Source organism: Gadus morhua, chromosome 18 (genome assembly GCF_902167405.1).
Source record: "Gadus morhua chromosome 18, gadMor3.0, whole genome shotgun sequence".
Lineage (NCBI taxonomy): Eukaryota > Metazoa > Chordata > Actinopteri > Gadiformes > Gadidae > Gadus > Gadus morhua.
This window is the reverse complement of record NC_044065.1, coordinates 1,655,856-1,673,728: the sequence shown is the minus strand read 5'-3', so window position 1 is coordinate 1,673,728 and position 17,873 is coordinate 1,655,856. Positions and strand designations below refer to the sequence as shown.

The following is a 17,873-nucleotide window of genomic DNA, read 5'->3' as shown; positions in this document are numbered from 1 at the left end:
CACTAGTATTACTGCAATACCTTACTGCGTCCGTATCTCTGCCTAGGGCCTATAGCCTACCTATTTTGGAGCGCCTGGTACTCTGCCAATGCTACCGCGACAACAGCTTTCCGGGTGGCGTCCATGTTTTCCTCCAATGACCGAGCTAAATAATAAAACGCTTAAAGTGTGGGCGTGGCGTCAGATCCGAGATCCGAGTCGGTTGGCAGAGAATACTCAAACGCACCAGCCAGGCTACTTCGGAGGCGGGACACTTCAGAATTCCATTCATTTCTTAAAGGTTTGGTATGGGATTCGCGAAAAGCCAGCAGATTTTGAAAATACACAACTCAAATGGTCCTACCCCCTCTCCTTCAACGGTGACTCTGACTCCACCCATTCCAAGTACATGGACGCGCAATCATGCACGAGCGAACACAGATGCGCGAGAGGGAGCCATTAGCTAGTTAGCTAGCTCCAGTAGCTACTAGCTACCGCAGGATAACAACAGAAGCTTACTCTGGGTCAAGAGCTTTGAGTACGTGCACGAAGGGGTCGCGCGAGGAGCGGGGGAGTGCAGTACGACCGTTTGATTGACGTACTTACTGTCCAATGCCACTCGGTGGGTCTGGAAATCATTGGCTGGAGTTTTACGAGCCCTGCCCGTTCCACAGATGATTGACTTGTTTAATTGCCTTGTCAGTACTTCTAACTCAGTGGCTGTAAGTGGGTTATGATAAGGATTTCAAGAAATTTTGCAAAAATGGCCAAAAAAGAGAATTCCATACCCAACCTTTAACAGACGTGACTGTGACGTGAATTGTCTGGCTGGCTAAAATTTGAGAGGGGTTCTGGAAGTGTCCATGGTAAGATTTGTGTAACCAACGAGAGAGAGGTATGATCAGTTAAGCATGACGAAGGAGAAGTGTATGGAGGTAAATCTGTGCCATCAGATTTTGAAAATAAAAAGCCATTGAATTCTAAGCACGGAATATTTATGCATTGAAATAACGTATCTGGATTTGAATTCCAACGTAATCAACGTCCCCACTTGAAGTTTTTGACGTTGAATCTTTGATTTTGAATTTTTAACATTGAAAAATAAAGCTGAATAGGAGTTCAATTCAAATCCAAATACAATGCATAAATATTCATTGCTTAGAGTTCAATTGCTTTTTATTTTCAAAATCCGATGGCACAGATTTACTTCCATAGAAGTGACTCAAACATTTTGTAGTTAAGAGGGCGTATCGGCTTCCACCATAGGTTTCTACAGGAAAAAATCTGTGTTGGGATGGGGGAATCTAGAGTGGTATGGAGGCGCGCAATAATTTGCAGTGTCTACTTTAGCAAACTACTTTCAGCGTGACTGGAAAGAACTTCCTTAAATTAACCTTTAATGCTAGATTTGCATGAAGGCTATTGTGTGAATTAGTTTGGTTCTCTTTCATGGAAGCCAGAAGATCAGACACACACACACACTAACTAACACTCACAAACACACACTCACACGCCACACTTATTTCTCACGCAGAAACAGTGTTTCCCGTACGTAGGGTAGGCCTAACCATACGTCCTCTTTTGCCCGGACATGCCCTCTTTTTGAGACAATGTTTTGCGGAATTTCAAAATCGTCCGGGATTTTATTAAAGCCTCATACATGTTCACATTGAATTTGTGTTGCGTTTCTCTTGGTCGTTCACAAACTAGTTAGGCTACGCCCTCCCCTACTCAGTTCTGTTCACTTTACATTGGTGGAAGTGAGTAGGGGGCGTGGTTAAGTAGAGCCTTCAGATTGGACGGTTTGACTTAAGAGTTACCGTCGTGTTTTGTATTTATTTTTTTACCATTATTGTTTTATAGGGACAAACATTAACACATTTCTCCTACAGGTGATCGATAAAGTTCTATCTAGACTATTGAACAGAAATAAAGTGTTTTTTCCGCCGCCGCTGCCGCAAGAGACGCCACCGTCATATATACATATATATATATTTAAGCAATAGATCACGCCAGGCTGTGGTATGTGCTCATTATACCACTGTAACCCTGCGTTCACACCAAAAGATGCATTTGCTGCCCGAACGCGTTGCCGCCGAAGTTTTGACGCGCCGCAAATCAAGTTTTGCGGAGCGTCAAAAGTTTTGCAGCGCGTCAAAGGTTTTGCGGCGCGTCAAAAGTTGAAATATTTCAACTCGAGCAGCATTTGACGCGCCGCAAAATACGTGAACGCGCCCTCCGCGCCGCAAATCAGATTTTGACGTGCCGCAAATCAAGTTTTGCTGCCCGTTTTCTCGGCAGCAAAGCAGCAACGCGTCTCTACATTCACTTTGAATGGGATCACGACGCGCGTCAACTTTTTGCATCTTTTGGTGTGAACGCAGGGTTAAGGGGCGTTGTCCAGCCCCGACGCGCAGCGGAGGGCCGGCGACCCCCTTCACAGTGGTATAATGAGCACATGCCACTGACTGAAGTGATCTATTGCTTTTATACAACGGTTACTATTATGGCGAAACGAAAGTCATAGACACACTACATTTAAAAAGAAACCAAGAAAGTCAAAATAGCCGTTTAATTAAAGAATACAAAAAAGTAGTCCCTCCTGGCTGCCGTTATGCATCGACGGTCGCTATGCAACACACTTTAGCGTCCCTCCGAGAGAAGGCTCCGATAGAGCGGTTCGCCGGCAATTTATCCGATGGAGCAGTTCACTCGCCGTGTGCCTAAGCTTTCGTTAGTCTCTCCATCGCCTTGATCACTCCCGGAGTAACAACATTTACACCCTCTCCATCATCCAACACATGTTTTACTTTGTAACTGTTTCTACTTCCAGGCGTGGAGTGATATGCAAACCTTCACAAAATGATCGGGCGTCATAGCAGTTATGTATATGCTCATTATACAACAGTTGGGAACCAATCAGATCGCTGGATTTAGGTCCCCCGTTGTATAAATATATATATATATATATATATATATATATATATACAAATGTATATATTTGAGGGGCAATATCAGAAAGAAACCGATCCCTTTTATACGCATATATTGCCTTGTATTATAGCAGAACTTCTGTACATGTGTACGTGTGTGTGTGTGGGGGAGGGGGGGGGGTCACAATAGTGCCTGGGCTGGAAACAAAAAACTGCGAAACGAGTTAGCCTCGTTTCCTGTTTGTTCCCACTACGATATTCTATTTCATAAAACCCAGGAGTGGACGGAGCATTCAGAAAGGGATTTACAATTGATGTGTTTGCAGAGTGGCCAGTCTACACAGTGTTGATGGGAAACCTTTAAATACACTCTTCAGTTAACTTTGTAAATAACGCGCTAACATATCGCCGCCTCCAGCAATATGATTGGTCAAAACTAATTCAAAGTAAAACAAAGTGAGATCCCCGTTCACCCAAATTTGAGATAATTTGCAATCAGACTATAACTTAACCTAGAATGTTGGGGCCTTGGAAATCGAGGGGATTCAAATTATATGCAAGGCCTATCTATGGAGAACCTTAAAGTAACAATTTAACTTTAAAGGGAAACCAAGGAAATCCAGATTATGCACTGGGAAACAGACAATATAATAATATAAGTCACACTTTAAAATCCCACATATCTCCGGTTCATGTTTCAGGGGACAAGTATTAGTAAACGTGGAGTAAAATGTATACAGTAAGGAGGAGCAAAGCGGTGTGTGAAGGGGAGGTCAATTACATATTGAAAATGGCAGACACACACACAAATCCACTAGCCACAAGCTATGGCCTCGGCAAGTTGCGGTCCCTTGGCCTGCTAGTGTGGTAAATAGAGGAACCTAGCTGACAGACACCCATGACAACAGACAGCATTTGCAGATCATCCCGCTGGTTTCACTGCTCTACCCAGAGATTGACTGGAGGAACGGAGAGTCATAAAGCAGTGACAGTGGAATGTGTGTTTACTGAGAGACAGGTCGCTGTGGACATTAATCATTGATCCCAGCCGGCCTTAACAAGGTTATTTAAATCGCACTACGACCTAAAAAGTTAATATTTATTGTTTATTGATCATAACTGATAGACATTAAAATTCAGAAATGAGAAGATATTTATTAGGACTAATAAATGCATTTAATTTATAATTAAATTAATATTTACCATAACTAAGTAAAACATTTCTGATTATATTTACCATAACTAAGTACAACATTTCTGATGCCTTCATACACTTTAGCAACAACAACAAAAAATGTGTCATTAATTAGTTAACTTCTCTCACTTATTTTCATGTCATCAGTTGTGTCTTAAACCAATTTAAATACACGTGTTATTATATGCTACTAATTCCAACGTTTGTCATTTAAGATTGCTCTTTAGAAGATTGTCTATAATTTTTTTCTATAATGTGTTGAAAAACTATCCTGCTGTTTCTGTAAGGAACTTTGAATGGCATTAGGTTGTTGAAGAAATTGTCTTGAATATTTAGTGTAGGCAGCTGGCAACTGTATAAATACATTTCTGAAAGCGTAATCCACTCCACGCAAATTTATTTTTACGATGGAATATTAACTGGTAACGAAAAAGGGAACAATGCGTAACTCCGCCCGTTTTATTTTTGGGTTCTGATCTCCGTAGGATCCGTGTAGTAGAAGTTCTGTGATAAGTAAATAAACTAGTCTTGTCTACTCGTCTCCGCTCCAGCAGGCGGCGCTATACCTCCGCTGAGCACATAAAAGCTGCAAGCCCCGTTAGCTCCAACATTTAAGCTGTCCTAAACAAACATCGCCCTCTGCCTCACAAACACAGCAAACAGAACAAACCAAACTGATGCAACCACGTTTTCCTAGTTAAGCGGATCAGACAATACTGTGGTAAGTCCTACTTTCAATTCCTAAATATTTTGGTTGATGTTTCAGGGGACGAGTGTTAGTGTAAGTACATTGAGTACAAATGTAAACAGTAAGGAGGACCAAAGCGGTGTGTGTAAGGTGAGGTCAATTAAATATGAGTGGTTAGTAGTTTGAAGCTGGTCATATTATGGTTGCAGTCAGCTGCGTGTGTAGAACCTGGTCACCGCAGCAGGACGCACGCTGGCTACTTATTAACACTATAGGTGCTCCTTATGCACAGGTAGTCATTAAATCACTTAAGGTGGTCATTATCCCTAGATATTCACCTATAAGAGTCTGTGCGCAGACAGAAGCCTTGCTCTCCTCTTCGCCTCCGCTGGACTAAAACTATATATATTTTGCATAACTCCTACTCCTCCTACTGAACGGAAGGTATTCTACGGAAAACGTACTTTTATTTAAATTATTCAATATAACATTATAGCGATATTAAGTGTGGAAGGTAAGTGTAAATATAGTTATTGAGCATTATTTCGTGTAACAGTATTCATTCGGGGATTTAGTGTATCCAAGTTACACTAGTATTGATGGTGTTTTTGTCTCTTAGCGATGCATTCCGCGGTGAAACAGAACTATCATTTGGAGACCGAAGCGGACCTCAACAAGCTGGTCAATGTCAAGCTGGCCGCGTCGTACACTTACCTGGCCCTGGTATGATCTCTGACCACTAGTCTTAAGATAGAGGTTTGTCTGTGTGTTATGGTAATATATAAATGTATGTATATGAATGTGTGTGTTGCACATGTTTGTATTATATACATAAAAGTGTGTTGTGTGTAATATATACATGCGTCTGTGTGTGAGATGGTATGATATACATATGTGTGGTTTTTTTAATAATATTTTATACAAGTGTATATGTTGTCTGTGTGTGTGCAGGGTATGTATTTTGACCGTGACGACGTAGCCTTGCCGAAGTTCTCCCAGTACTTCATGGAGCGGGCCACTAAGGAGCAGGAGCAGGCGGAGCAACTCCTCCAGTACCAGAACATGAGGGGGGGGCGAGTGGTTCTGCAGAGCATCGCTGTGAGTCCCCACCGGCAGGAGAACAGATTACATCTACACACATTTCTGAGTTTATGTTGTCCACATGCTTTTCAACACATGTTTACATGCTGTCAAATTGAACATGTTATACTATCATGTGTATGTGTGCACTAGACAATATTCACTAAATAACAGGACGGTTGAGTTAATTTAAACAGTTATTCAACAGGGTGTTGTGTAACCATGTTGCGTAGATTCTGTGCGTGGTGTTCGGTGGTGTTTGTTTTGCTAGAGGTGCGTTACACCAGAGTGTGTGTGCATGTGTGCGTTGTAGAAGCCCATCAGAGAGGAGTGGAAGGGGGGTCTGGATGCCCTGACCTTCTCCCTGGACTACCAGAAGACCCTGAACAGCCGCGTTCTGGACCTCCACCGCCGGGCTGACGGACACAAAGACCCACACGTACGTGATGCTGCTGCAGCGCTCAAATATGTTGTCACACTTATGTTGTGTAATGTGTGGCATCGGCGCACATAATCCTCTCCCTGAGTGCGTCTCATGATGTGTCGTCTGCCCCCACCCCCACCCCCACCCTTCTGTGCAGCTGTGCGACTTCCTGGAGACTCACTTCCTGGCCGACAGCCATGTGGTCATTAAGCAGCTGGGCGACTACATGGGGAGCCTGGGGCGTCTCTGCGCCACCGAGGCACAGGCGGGGATGGGCGAGTACCTGTTCGACAAACACACCCTGTAGGGGGCCGGCCGGCCGCCATCTTGACCACCACCATGTTTCCCCCCGAACCGCCTCCTCCTCCGTTACTATGACAACCACAACCTCATGTTCCCCCTCCCCCCGCCTTCCGTTACTATACCAACCTCACCCTGTCGCCCCTTATCCCCGCACTCCTGTCACTATCATGCTCCCCCCCCCCCCTCCTTCTCTGTTACTATGACAACCACATCATGTTCCTCCTTCCTCTCCGTTACTATGACAACTATAACCTCACACTTCAGGTGTCCCCCTCCCCATCCTGATTTTACTATGACAACCACAACCTGAGCGTCAACCCCCCCCCCCCCCCCCACTCCCAACCCCATCTGTTACCATGACGAACACGACAACCTCAGCCCGTCTCTGTGGCAGCAAGTTGCAACAGAAATCTGGATAATGAACTAAATGATCTCTCGAGTCTGTATTTTCCAATGGACATGCTGTCCGATCAAGTACACCAGCATGGTTAGATCTCCCTTAACAAGCAATAAAATCAGAATAATTTTGGATTACATTCTTAAACATGTCTCTGTGTCCCTTATTTTAGTGTGTGTGTCAGTGGGTGTGTGTGTGTGTCAGTGTAAATTCTACAATCTAGTGTCCACACACAGAACATCAGTGATAAGAGGTTCTACTGTACATCAGGTCACGGTGGGACTTTGAGTCTAGAAGTTGCTGACTCACTGTCTGTCTGGGCTGTAATCTTTAACTCCTGTGGTTGAAAGCACCCAGCCTGCCACTTAGTGTGTGTTACATATAGGCTCCGCAGGGTGCTCCGTCAGCGTTATTACAAGTTCTGGGACTCGCCAGCAAAACATGCTGTACCTTTATGCAAATACGCATTACCATATCAAGTACACGACCCTACCTTATATGGAAGGTTCAGCAGTAGAGGGGGATCGAGACCCTGTCTTGCATGGGGGGGATCCTGGTCCCCTGGCCTGGCATGGACCAGGAGTCAGGACCACCCCATGCTAAGCCAGGGGACGCTAGCATGTGGTCCAGGTCCATGCTAGCATCCCCTGGTCAAGCAAGGACCAGGTCAACATGCAAGCATCCCCTAGCTTAGCATGGACCAGGAGGGGTCATCCCTATGTTCCCCGGGTGCAAAGGGTTGGGGTCAGTTTAGGGTTAGGGTGAGGGTTAACCTTAATCCTAACCCTAACCAATCGGAGGAGAGCCATTCTAACCAAAGGCGAATCAGAGGCAACTAGGCGGTACTTGCGCCTACCATCCTACGAAAGAAAGATTTGCTCAGAGTCCTATGTTCCCCGCTCATATACAAAGCGGGGAACATAGGACCCGGGGAACGTACGCTCCCGACCAGGACACCATGCTAGCATCCCCTAGCTTAGCATGGACCAGGACACCATGCTAGCATCCCTTAGCTTAGCATGGACCAGGACACCATGCTAGCATCCCCTGGCTTAGAATGGACCAGGACACCATGCTAGCATCCCTTAGCTTAGCATGGACCAGGACACCATGCTAGCATCCCCTGGCTTAGCATGGACCAGGACACCATGCTAGCATCCCTTAGCTTAGCATGGACCACGACACCATGCTAGCATCCCCTGGCTTAGCATGGACCAGGACACCATGCTAGCATCCCTTAGCTTAGCATGGACCAGGACACCATGCTAGCATCCCCTGGCTTAGCATGGACCAGGACACCATGCTAGCATCCCCTGGCTTAGCATGGACCAGGACACCATGCTAGCATCCCTAGCTTAGCATGGACCAGGACACCATGCTAGCATCCCCTGGCTTAGCATTGGGTCCGGCTCCATGTTAAGCCAGGGGATGCGTAGGCTGTAGGGATTAGAGGAGAAGGAGGAGGGCTGGTCTGATCGGTGGGTCCTAATGGGGGACCGTCGTGTTGACAACACCGTCTCATTTCAACACGACAACCTCCATCTCCCCGATCAATGCGGCTGATCTGAATCAGTCCTTATGATCAGCAACAGTATATATTCTTAGAGGACCCAGATGTTCAGCCCAACACATGTGTTGGGCTGAAAGGAGGGGGGGGAGGGGGGATTACGAGATTAGTGGCACAGTGTGTGTGTGTGTGTGTGTGTGTGTGTGTGTGTGTGTGTGTGTGTGTGTGTGTGTGTGATGCTGGGAGGCTGAGTGTGTGTCAGTACAGTTGGTCAGGTGGAGTGTGAGTGAGTGGTGAGGAGCAGGTTCTACAGGAAACCACTGGACTCTTGCACAGGTGAGTCAACTCAAACAGAGTTCGATACTTTAGTGGTTCTCTTGGGGATCCACACTTTTCCTTCAGCTAGATCATGACATGGATCATAAAGTGGGGTTTTAGTTTTTAAAAGTCACGTAATGTGCTAAAATATCTGCTCTATGAGAGTTTTGAGCTATGTATCTATTATATATTGTATATTAATTGTATAATCCACGCTCAGCATTGTTTGTAGACAAAATAGGACAGAAAACAAACAGGAGTGGAATCGTTTGATAATCCCCCATTTCAATCAGCTTTGCATTACATCGTCAACCAGCTATAGCTGCTCTATTGCCAAGGATAGCATATAGAATATAGCTGACAATAGCTGGACTTTTATATTGCATAGCCAACTGCAGCCGAATACTTCTGGACTTTTACCTGCTCTATAGCCAGCATCAGCTGAATATGTTTGGACTTGTAACTGCTCTGTAGACAACTATGGATGAATATAGCTGGGCTTTTAGCTGCTCTGTATCTGATTATATTACGCTATCGAACAGCTGCAGAGTCCTTAAAGCCGCTAGAGTCCACCTTAAGTTGGCTATAAAGAAACTATAGTCAGCTATATAGTCCACAGTCCACTAGCTGTACCATCCTGTGTGAGATGCAAGACTCTGCAGATGCAATGACTATATCTTGGTAGATTGGAGTAACAATAAAACCTACAGTATGTGTGTAAAATGTATGTTCACTGCTTCACATAAGGGCAATGAGAGAAACTGTATTTTTACCTTTTTGACAGCTCTGTTTGAGACTCTTAAGGAAATGTCATCCCCCTCACCACCATCAACATCATCATCAACATCCCCATCATCATCATCATCATCATCGCCACCACAACCATCATTATCACTGCCATCTAAAGACAGTAACAGACAGACAGTCAACAGACTGGTAGAGAGCTGGACACACAGACAGGACATCAAAACTCTGAGGGACTCATTTTGGATGAGCCATAAAAGACCCTAGGGCCTAGTGCCTAATCCAGTTAGAGAGAGAGAGAGAGGGAGAAAGAGAGAGGGAGAGAGAGAGAGAGGGAGGGAGAGAGAGAGAGAGAGAGAGAGAGAGAGAGAGAGAGAGAGAGAGAGAGAGAGAGAGAGAGAGAGAGAGAGAGAGAGAGAGAGAGAGAGAGAGAGCGAGCGAGCGAGGGGGGCAGGTAGACAGAGTGGGATCCAGAGAGAGAGAAGCAGGTAGACAGAGTGGGAGAGAGAGAGAGGGAGAAGCAGGTAGACAGAGAGAGAGAGGGAGAGAGAGCGATGCTTGATGTGACAGAGCAACAGAGGGATTAAGGTCGGCCATGTTGAGCATCTGGCATGGAGCCTGGACTACTGGATTACACACGCACACACAAATACAAACACACACACACACACACACACACACACACACACACACACACACACACACACACACATTAAATACTATAAATATATTTATATATATCGTAGTCTTAGATGTAGTACTAGTAGTAATACATAGTAGTCAGTAGTCAGTAGACATGTAGTCAGACAAGGTTTTTATTTTCATGAAGTTGTGCGTCCCCTCCACCGGTCTAACTCAGTGTGTGTGTTGTCCCTCCACCGGTCTGACTCAGTGTGTGTGTTGTCCCTCCACCGGTCTAACTCAGTGTGTGTGTTGTCTAACTCAGTGTGTGTGTTGTCCCTCCACCGGTCTAACTCAGTGTGTGTGTTGTCCCTCCACCGGTCTAACTCAGTGTGTGTGTTGTCCCTCCACCGGTCTAACTCAGTGTGTGTGTTGTGTCCCAGCTACAGGATGAGGCTGCTCAGCATCGGAACCCGGCCTCGAAGGGCTGCAGAACCCTCTGAACCAGAATCAGAGGAAGGACCAGAGCCCACCAAGCACGAGCACTCAGAACACCATCCAGAACACCATCCAGACCACCCAGAACACAACCCAGAACACAACCCAGAACACCACCATGACTACAAACACATGAAGGACAAGTTCCTCAACGAAATCACCCACCTGCCAAGTAGGTCTACTCTCAGATGCTGTCATGGTGTTGGACTGCACAAAATGCACAGTTAGACCAGCTCAAGTCTTCCTGGTAACATTTATAAGGGCAGGGTAGTGGAGTAGTGATTATGGTGTTTGACACGTCGACTCTACCTTTAAGCAAGAAGTAGACTGCTCCTTAATAACATGTATTCTAAAAACCACATCGGAACAAAGCTTCTGCCAAATGACTAGAGTATAGCAATGAGTAGCAAAAGGTTATCTAACGAAGACATGATAACAGAAGAGAGGCATTCGTCATGATAAGGCCAACAATACCTTATCATGATAGAACAGACAGCTTCGAGCTGAAGCCAGCATCCACCCTATACTGTATGTGCTGTTGGTATTGTGTTGGTGTTTCCTCGGTTGTGCCACCTGGTGGCTTTTAGATGAACCTGCCAGAGATCTGTGGTCCATGTGTTGCAACAGTTTTAACAGTCTATATCTTGTTAAAGTGGTGATGGTGTCTATCTTGTTACAGTGTTATGTTGCAGCGTGGAGGGTCTCCATCTTTTTACAATAGTGTCGATCGTGTTACAATGTAAAATGTCTATACCTTGTTACAGTGGTGATGTCTCAGTGTTGATAGTCTCCGGTTATTATAGTGCTGAGGGTCTCTATCTAGTCAGTGATCATGGGCCTATGTTCCCCAGGTCACACCCCAGGTGTGACCTGGGGAACATAGGCCAATGATCACTGAATGGTGTCAGACTTTATACAGTGATGATGGTCTCTGTGTTGATTCAGTTCTGATGGTCTCCTGTTGTTACAGTGCCCATGTGGGCGGTGGGGGCCATCGTGGTGGTGGTGATACTGCTGGTGGCCTGCTGCATCTTCTGTGTCTTCAAGAAGTGCTTTGCCAAGAAGAAGAAGCCCAAGAAGGAGAGAGTTTCCAAGGGTGGACGGAGACGGAAGGCCAAGGAAGGAGATGGAGAGGGAGGGGAGAAGGTAGAGAGACCATAGCGCCCTACAATGTCCTACCTGCCCTTTTTCTACAAACCTAACATCTTCCTCACACATTTCCTCTAATCTAATCCCCTGTTTGGTTTCTCACAGGAGGGGGAGGACAAGAAGGAGGGAGGGGAGGAGGAGAAAGAGCAGGAGAAGCTGGGTAGACTGGAGTTCTCCCTGGACTACAACTTCACAGACGCACAGGTAGGACACTGCTATGTCCAGGGACATCACGAGAAGTCCTTTCCGCCATCTCTTTGTCTAAACAAGGCATGCTAGTCCCATCGGCTCCATCGACTATTTGTCTTTAGATCTATGGATGTTACAGATTTGTACATTTGTAACAGTAGTAGTAGTAGTAGTAGTTTTAAAAACGCAAATAAACAATTACAAAAACATGTTTATTTACTTGAACATCACCTCCCGTGATCCTCACCTCCCGGTCATATGTTTGCGTCTCCTGTCCTCAGCTCATCGTGGGGATACTTCAGGCCCAGGACCTGGCCGCTATGGATATGGGGGGGACGTCAGACCCCTATGTCAAGGTTTTCCTGTTACCAGACAAAAAGAAGAAGTTTGAAACCAAGGTCCAGCGCAAGAACCTGTGTCCAGTCTTCAACGAGACCTTCATCTTCAAGGTGCCTCCAGACGTTCCCACAGACGTTACAAGAGACGATACTGCCGATGTTTGACTGCCGTTATTACAGACTTTACTGCAGAATTTATGTGTAGATATTTATAGTGTCACTGTGCATATTTTTGCTGGTATAGATAAAGTCTTACTGCTGCTGGTAGTGATGACGGTTCCCTCTTCTAGATCCCGTACGCAGAGCTTGGAGGGAAGACCCTGGTTCTGCAGGTGTTTGACTTCGACCGCTTTTCCAAACATGACATCATCGGGGAGATCAAGATCCCCATGAACAGTGTGGACCTGGGTCAGCCCCTGCAGACCTGGAGAGACGTGGAGAGTGGAGAGAAGGAGGAGGTACGGTTCATCATCCCCTGTTCCTCTAAATCTAGATCACGTATTTCAGAAGCCGCCAAAGCAACCACGAAACCAGTAACTGTGCCTTGAAACTGAAACAAGGAAAATGTTGATGCTTGCCAAAGTAGCCAAACAATTTAGTTAGTTAGTAAGTTAACATTAGTACCTACATGCGTAAAGTTAGGTAAGTCCTGTAGGAACAAGTTCCTAGTTCCTAGTGATGGGTGTAGCATTACAGATCCCTTCATCGACCGGGGGCCACATTACTCTTACAGAGTAAGAGCTTCTCCAGGGCCGCAGAGTCAATGACAGAAATCATTTCATGCCTTCTTCTGTTTTGTTAGCAAGAGCTGCTGGGAGACATCTGCATCTCTCTGCGATACGTTCCCACTGCCGGGAAACTGACCGTCAACATCATGGAGGCCAAGAACCTGAAGAAGATGGACGTGGGAGGACTATCAGGTCATCCATGCACTACGACCATCGTTCATCACTGAAAGACAGAGGGCTTCACGGCTACATTGGTGACAGGGTGGGGGAGACAGGCAGAGACTCTGGTGATGACAGGGTGAAACTCTGGGGATGATTGGCCGGTGATGACAGAATGGTTATGACAGTGTGGTTATGGCAGGGTGAAATTGCAATGACGACCGCAGGGAGAGGATGACAGGGTGAAATTCTGGGGATGACAGAAAGGTGGGGATGACAGGGTGGTGATGACAGGGTGAACAGAAACAGCACGTTAACAACTCGTTTTCTCCTCAGACCCCTTCGTGAAGATTGTCCTTCAGCAGAACGGGAAGAGGATCAAGAAGAAGAAGACAACGGTGAAGAAGAACACCCTGAACCCCTACTTCAACGAGAGCTTCAGCTTTGATGTTCCCTTCGAGCAGATCCAGGTGAGACCAGTAACCTCGTCATTGACAAACCCTACTCTACTACTTAGTTCTCCTCCGGAATAATAAAGTACCCTGGATTTGACCAACCCGTTTTGCTCCACATCCAGAAAGTGCAGGTGGTGATCACCGTGTTTGATTACGACAAGCTAGGCAGCAACGACCCCATCGGCAAGAGCTTCATGGGCTACGGGGCGACTGGTGTGGGACTCCGCCACTGGTCCGAGATGCTAGCGAACCCGCGCCGCCCCGTAGCGCAGTGGCACACGCTGCTGCCAGAGGAGGAGGTGGAGGCAGCGCTGAAGGCTAAACCCCGCTAGCAGTAGTGTTTGTTGTTTAAACATGTTGTGGGTAAGATTTATGAGTTGCAAAGAGAGTCGTAATTCCGAAAGAGAATTTTTAACTCCCAAATGTTGAAGTGGATCGGCCATTCACTGGCGCATGTGATTGAAAGGTCTAAGTCTCAATTATCTCGTCGAGAGGCCGCCACGCAGTCAACCAGGAGAGATTTTCTGACGGAGCACTTCACACAAATCTGATGGAAGGTTTTGGTATTTCTGAGAAATTGCACTCAAATTAAGAGCTCTTAAATCTTACCTAAAGTAACATAAAATACATGTTTTTGTGTTCAGATCATCATTACTCTATGATGAGCATCAGTATAATTTCTGTTAATTATGGCATTTTACAACCACCCTAGTCCTGTCTTCCGTGTTTACATGTTCTGTTGCCATATTCTGTTTTATTCTATTTTAGTTTGTTTAAGTGTGTGTGTGTGTGTGTGTGTGTGTGTGTGTGTGTGTGTGTGTGTGTGTGTGTGTGTGTGTGTGTGTGTGTGTGTGTGTGTGTGTGTGTGTGTGTGTGTGCATGCGTGTAGGTGTGCAGGTGTGTGTGTGTAGGTGTGCGTGCGCCATGAGTGTGTGTGTGTGTGTGTGTGTGTGTGTGTGTGTGTGTGTGTGTGTGTGTGTGTGTGTGTGTGTGTGTGTGTGTGTGTGTGTGTGTGTGTGTGTGTGTGTGTGTGTGATAATTATCTGCCGTAAAGTTCTGAATGTTTAACTGGAAAGTGATATCTGTAAAAATGTATCTGTTGTACCCTGACATCGCAGTAACAGTTGTATTCCATTTCCAACTCATTCTAATACGTTTGTTCTCTGTATTGAATCGTGTTTATCAAGTATCTATTTGTACTTTGAATGGTATGCTCTCTGATGTACTAATACAGTGCGTAGATGTTACAATGACCTTAAAAGATGTTGTATGCTTCATAAACCAATAAAACCATTGACCCGCCTCTCCTGGTGTCTTTCTCTGTCCCACCGCTCGGGGGCGACATTTATCCTCCTTCCCGCTGTCGCTTAGCAACCAGCACTAACTTTAGAGTACCCTCACTCGTGTGTCGAGGCGTCGATGTCGTTTCGTTATCAACGGTTCATCATCGTTTAGTCTGGACTCCGAGGGTAAGTTTGTCTTAATACTGGTTTTACCGTCTTTAAAGCTTTAAAGCGAGGCATTCACTCAGCTGGAGCTTGCATAAACATGTGGACCGATATTAACTCTTACTGTGAATTGTGTCTAAACGATAAGCGGGTGTTGGACTGCCTTAGATTACACTATTTGACAAGAAGACCCAACATAATGGAGCTACAATTAAACTTACACAAATTATATTCACATGAAGTGCACAAAGTTTAAGGAACCCTTAACTTACCTGCGCTGTGGTAAGCCGTATTTACTTTGGTTTTTCATCATGTAGCCTAACGTAATGTCGTCTAAATCCGAGGCTAGTATAATGTTAAGATAGATAATAATGTTATTAATGTAACGTTATTCATATAATGTAGCGCAGGAGTTAGTAATGTTTGTTCACTGACCGTCTTTGTCCGGTCTGAAGACGAGGATGAGCAGCGCGCGCTGTGTGGAGGGCGCGGGCAGCGTCACCTGGTGGGGATTCAGCCCCGCGCGGGACCTAACGGCGACAGGTGGGCGACTCTTTTAAAGGTGACATATAACTGATAAGGCATCACAAGCCGTTTTGAAAATCTGCCTCTCCTGACACCACAAGTGGGCGAGTCAACCTAGATGTGTGCTGGATAGATCTGTCTACCGGCCCGCCCAGTGGTCTGTAGCAAACGTCGCTCGTCTTCCGTCATACATCTTGGACACGCCCACTTGTGATGTCAGAAGAGGCTGATTTTCTGTAGCTGTTACAAGCTGATATTTGCTTGTAGCAGCTAATCACACTCACAGCTGGTGGCATGATATGTCACCTTTAATCACAGCATCATGTCACGTCTTCATCATGTCTAGCATTAGATGTGTGTAACGTGTCCCTCGTTTTTCCTTAGGACCCGTAAAGCAGCAAGGGGAGCTTAATGTGTTACTGGTTGGGAGCAGCGATCCACGACACATCCTGAAGACCTTCGCGGGGTTAGAGGACACAGACAGCCTTCACGTGAGTCTCAGTCGGCTCAACGGTTTCAGTGGCACTCCTAGCCATAGCATGTCTAACGTCCTGTTCTCTATCTAGGTATGGGTGATCGAGAACAGCATGGAGGTGATCGCCCGTCAACTCCTGCTCCTCTCCCTCTCCCTCGCTCCTGAGGAGAGCGCTAGCGTCCACAGTGGGTGGCCATGGATACACTGATTAACACCTCTGAGGATCCCCAATTCCCGTGCCCTCAGTCTTTTTTTGCATGGAAATACACAGATATACACGCAGAATTTAAGCCCAGAAATACAGGGTTAGAGAGTATGACTCACTGCACGTCCTCCTGTATGAGTATGTGACAAATAAAAAACTGACTTTTGTAACCTTTAATCGTCCGATGTTGTCTTGGCTATAAACCTAAAGCCTGTCGAGGTGGTGAAGTGGGGTCTGTGTGTTTCTTTGTCTCAGAGAAGGCGGAGACGTTTCTGGAAGTGTTGGGGAACAGCGAGCTACGCAGTGAGACGGGGGACGCGCTGAGGGAGGCAGCGGCGCGTCTCGTTGACTACGTCACGGTCGGCCAGGAGGCGGAGCCCCACCCATGCCTCGACACGTCGCTGCTCAAGGTGGGTGCTGCACCCTGGCCCTGGCCACGCTCCAAACAAACCGGCGTGTGCCCAACATATATATTGGATGAATCTGATGACAATGAAAACAGCTAGGCATGATGGGATGTAGTGCGGAAGCATCTGCATCGGCTGTACATATATTTTATGGTTCACTATTGGGGAAAAAGTTAGTGACCTATTAAGGGATCCAGGTTTATACTGTACAGTTTGACAAAGGGCGACACCTTGAATACTGCACTCTGGAGTACACAAGTGGACCGTTGCAAACGCTGCCCCCGTCTGAAACATTCACCTCTTATCAGAAGACAACCTCCGTTACGTTTGACAGAAAAACCAAACTCTGAAACCGCCAGAGGAAACATGCATGGTGTGTGATGGAGGCCCTTTCTCCTCAGTTCCGGGAGCGTGATGAGCTGGTGCGTATCTTCAGGACGTGGGCCAAGCCATGTACCGAGGGTTCTGGTTCTGTATCGATCACCCGGGCCTGGGACGCCCGTGTCCGCCAGCACCTGGGGACGAGGTACGACGCCAGGAGGGGCTGCTTCGACTGGGACCTGGCCATGAAGCTCCACCAACGAGGAGTAGGGACCACACTGAACCACCTCTGACCTCACTAAGACATACTGACCTGGCCATGAAGCTCCACCAACGAGGAGTAGGGACCACACTGAACCACCTCTGACCTCACTAAGACATACTGACCTGGCCATGAAGCTCCACCAACGAGGAGTAGGGACCACACTGAACCACCTCTGACCTCACTAAGACATACTGACCTGGCCATGAAGCTCCACCAACGAGGAGTAGGGACCACACTGAACCACCTCTGACCTCATTAAGACATACTGACCTGGCCATGAAGCTCCACCAACGAGGAGTAGGGACCACACTGGACCACCTCTGACCTCACTAAGACATACTGACCTGGCCATGAAGCTCCACCAACGAGGAGTAGGGACCACACTGAACCACCTCTGACCTCACTACGACATACTGACCTGGCCATGAAGCTCCACCAACGAGGAGTAGGGACCACACTGAACCACCTCTGACCTCACTACGACATACTGACCTGACCATGAAGCTACACCAACGAGGAGTA

The 17,873-nt window shown here is 46.5% G+C and overlaps 3 protein-coding genes across 5 annotated transcripts in view; all 3 read left to right on the top strand.

Annotated features, from left to right (window-relative positions):
• The first annotated feature begins 4,670 nt into the window (after positions 1–4,670).
• On the top strand, positions 4,671–7,146 carry zgc:56095 (ferritin). 2 transcript variants are annotated; one of them, XM_030340635.1, is made up of 5 exons: positions 4,671–4,828; positions 5,415–5,518; positions 5,747–5,893; positions 6,189–6,314; positions 6,457–7,146. In XM_030340635.1, the coding sequence occupies exons 2-5, from the start codon at positions 5,417–5,419 to the stop codon at positions 6,604–6,606; spliced, it is 525 nt and encodes a 174-aa protein (XP_030196495.1). In that variant the 5' UTR covers positions 4,671–4,828; positions 5,415–5,416; the 3' UTR covers positions 6,607–7,146. The 2 variants fall into 2 exon arrangements, with proteins under 2 accessions (XP_030196495.1, XP_030196496.1); XM_030340636.1 differs by lacking the exon at positions 4,671–4,828 and adding an exon at positions 5,039–5,309.
• Positions 7,147–8,734: 1,588 nt separating this feature from the next.
• Positions 8,735–14,546, top strand: LOC115531393 (synaptotagmin-1). Its single transcript, XM_030340634.1, has 9 exons — positions 8,735–8,842; positions 10,633–10,859; positions 11,658–11,833; positions 11,942–12,040; positions 12,307–12,474; positions 12,654–12,821; positions 13,166–13,283; positions 13,587–13,720; positions 13,828–14,546. The coding sequence occupies exons 2-9, from the start codon at positions 10,640–10,642 to the stop codon at positions 14,035–14,037; spliced, it is 1,293 nt and encodes a 430-aa protein (XP_030196494.1). The 5' UTR covers positions 8,735–8,842; positions 10,633–10,639; the 3' UTR covers positions 14,038–14,546.
• A 531-nt stretch (positions 14,547–15,077) lies between these two features.
• The window catches only part of dnaaf3l (dynein axonemal assembly factor 3 like), a 7,603-nt gene continuing 4,807 nt past the window's right edge, over positions 15,078–17,873 (top strand). Inside the window, exons 1-6 of one of the 2 annotated variants that reach the window (XM_030340975.1) lie at positions 15,078–15,174; positions 15,609–15,696; positions 16,063–16,169; positions 16,245–16,338; positions 16,614–16,768; positions 17,167–17,352. In XM_030340975.1, coding sequence (XP_030196835.1) covers positions 15,615–15,696; positions 16,063–16,169; positions 16,245–16,338; positions 16,614–16,768; positions 17,167–17,352 — 624 coding nt within the window. In that variant the 5' untranslated portion in view covers positions 15,078–15,174; positions 15,609–15,614. Of the gene's footprint in view, positions 15,175–15,608; positions 15,716–16,062; positions 16,170–16,244; positions 16,339–16,613; positions 16,769–17,166; positions 17,353–17,873 lie in introns of those variants that run through there. The other variant, XM_030340976.1, reaches the window with a different exon arrangement.

What these genes read in the sequence shown, in the direction of transcription:
- zgc:56095 (XM_030340635.1), top strand. Translation starts at nt 5,417, where the DNA reads ATGCATTCCGCGGTGAAACAGAACTATCATTTGGAGACCGAAGCGGAC. An exon ending in CGTACACTTACCTGGCCCTG is followed by an intron (nt 5,519 to 5,746) that starts GTATGATCTCTG and finishes GTGTGTGTGCAG; the next exon opens with GGTATGTATTTTGACCGTGA. An exon ending in TGGTTCTGCAGAGCATCGCT is followed by an intron (nt 5,894 to 6,188) that starts GTGAGTCCCCAC and finishes TGTGCGTTGTAG; the next exon opens with AAGCCCATCAGAGAGGAGTG.
- LOC115531393 (XM_030340634.1), top strand. Translation starts at nt 10,640, where the DNA reads ATGAGGCTGCTCAGCATCGGAACCCGGCCTCGAAGGGCTGCAGAACCC. An exon ending in ATGGAGAGGGAGGGGAGAAG is followed by an intron (nt 11,834 to 11,941) that starts GTAGAGAGACCA and finishes GGTTTCTCACAG; the next exon opens with GAGGGGGAGGACAAGAAGGA. An exon ending in ACAACTTCACAGACGCACAG is followed by an intron (nt 12,041 to 12,306) that starts GTAGGACACTGC and finishes TCCTGTCCTCAG; the next exon opens with CTCATCGTGGGGATACTTCA.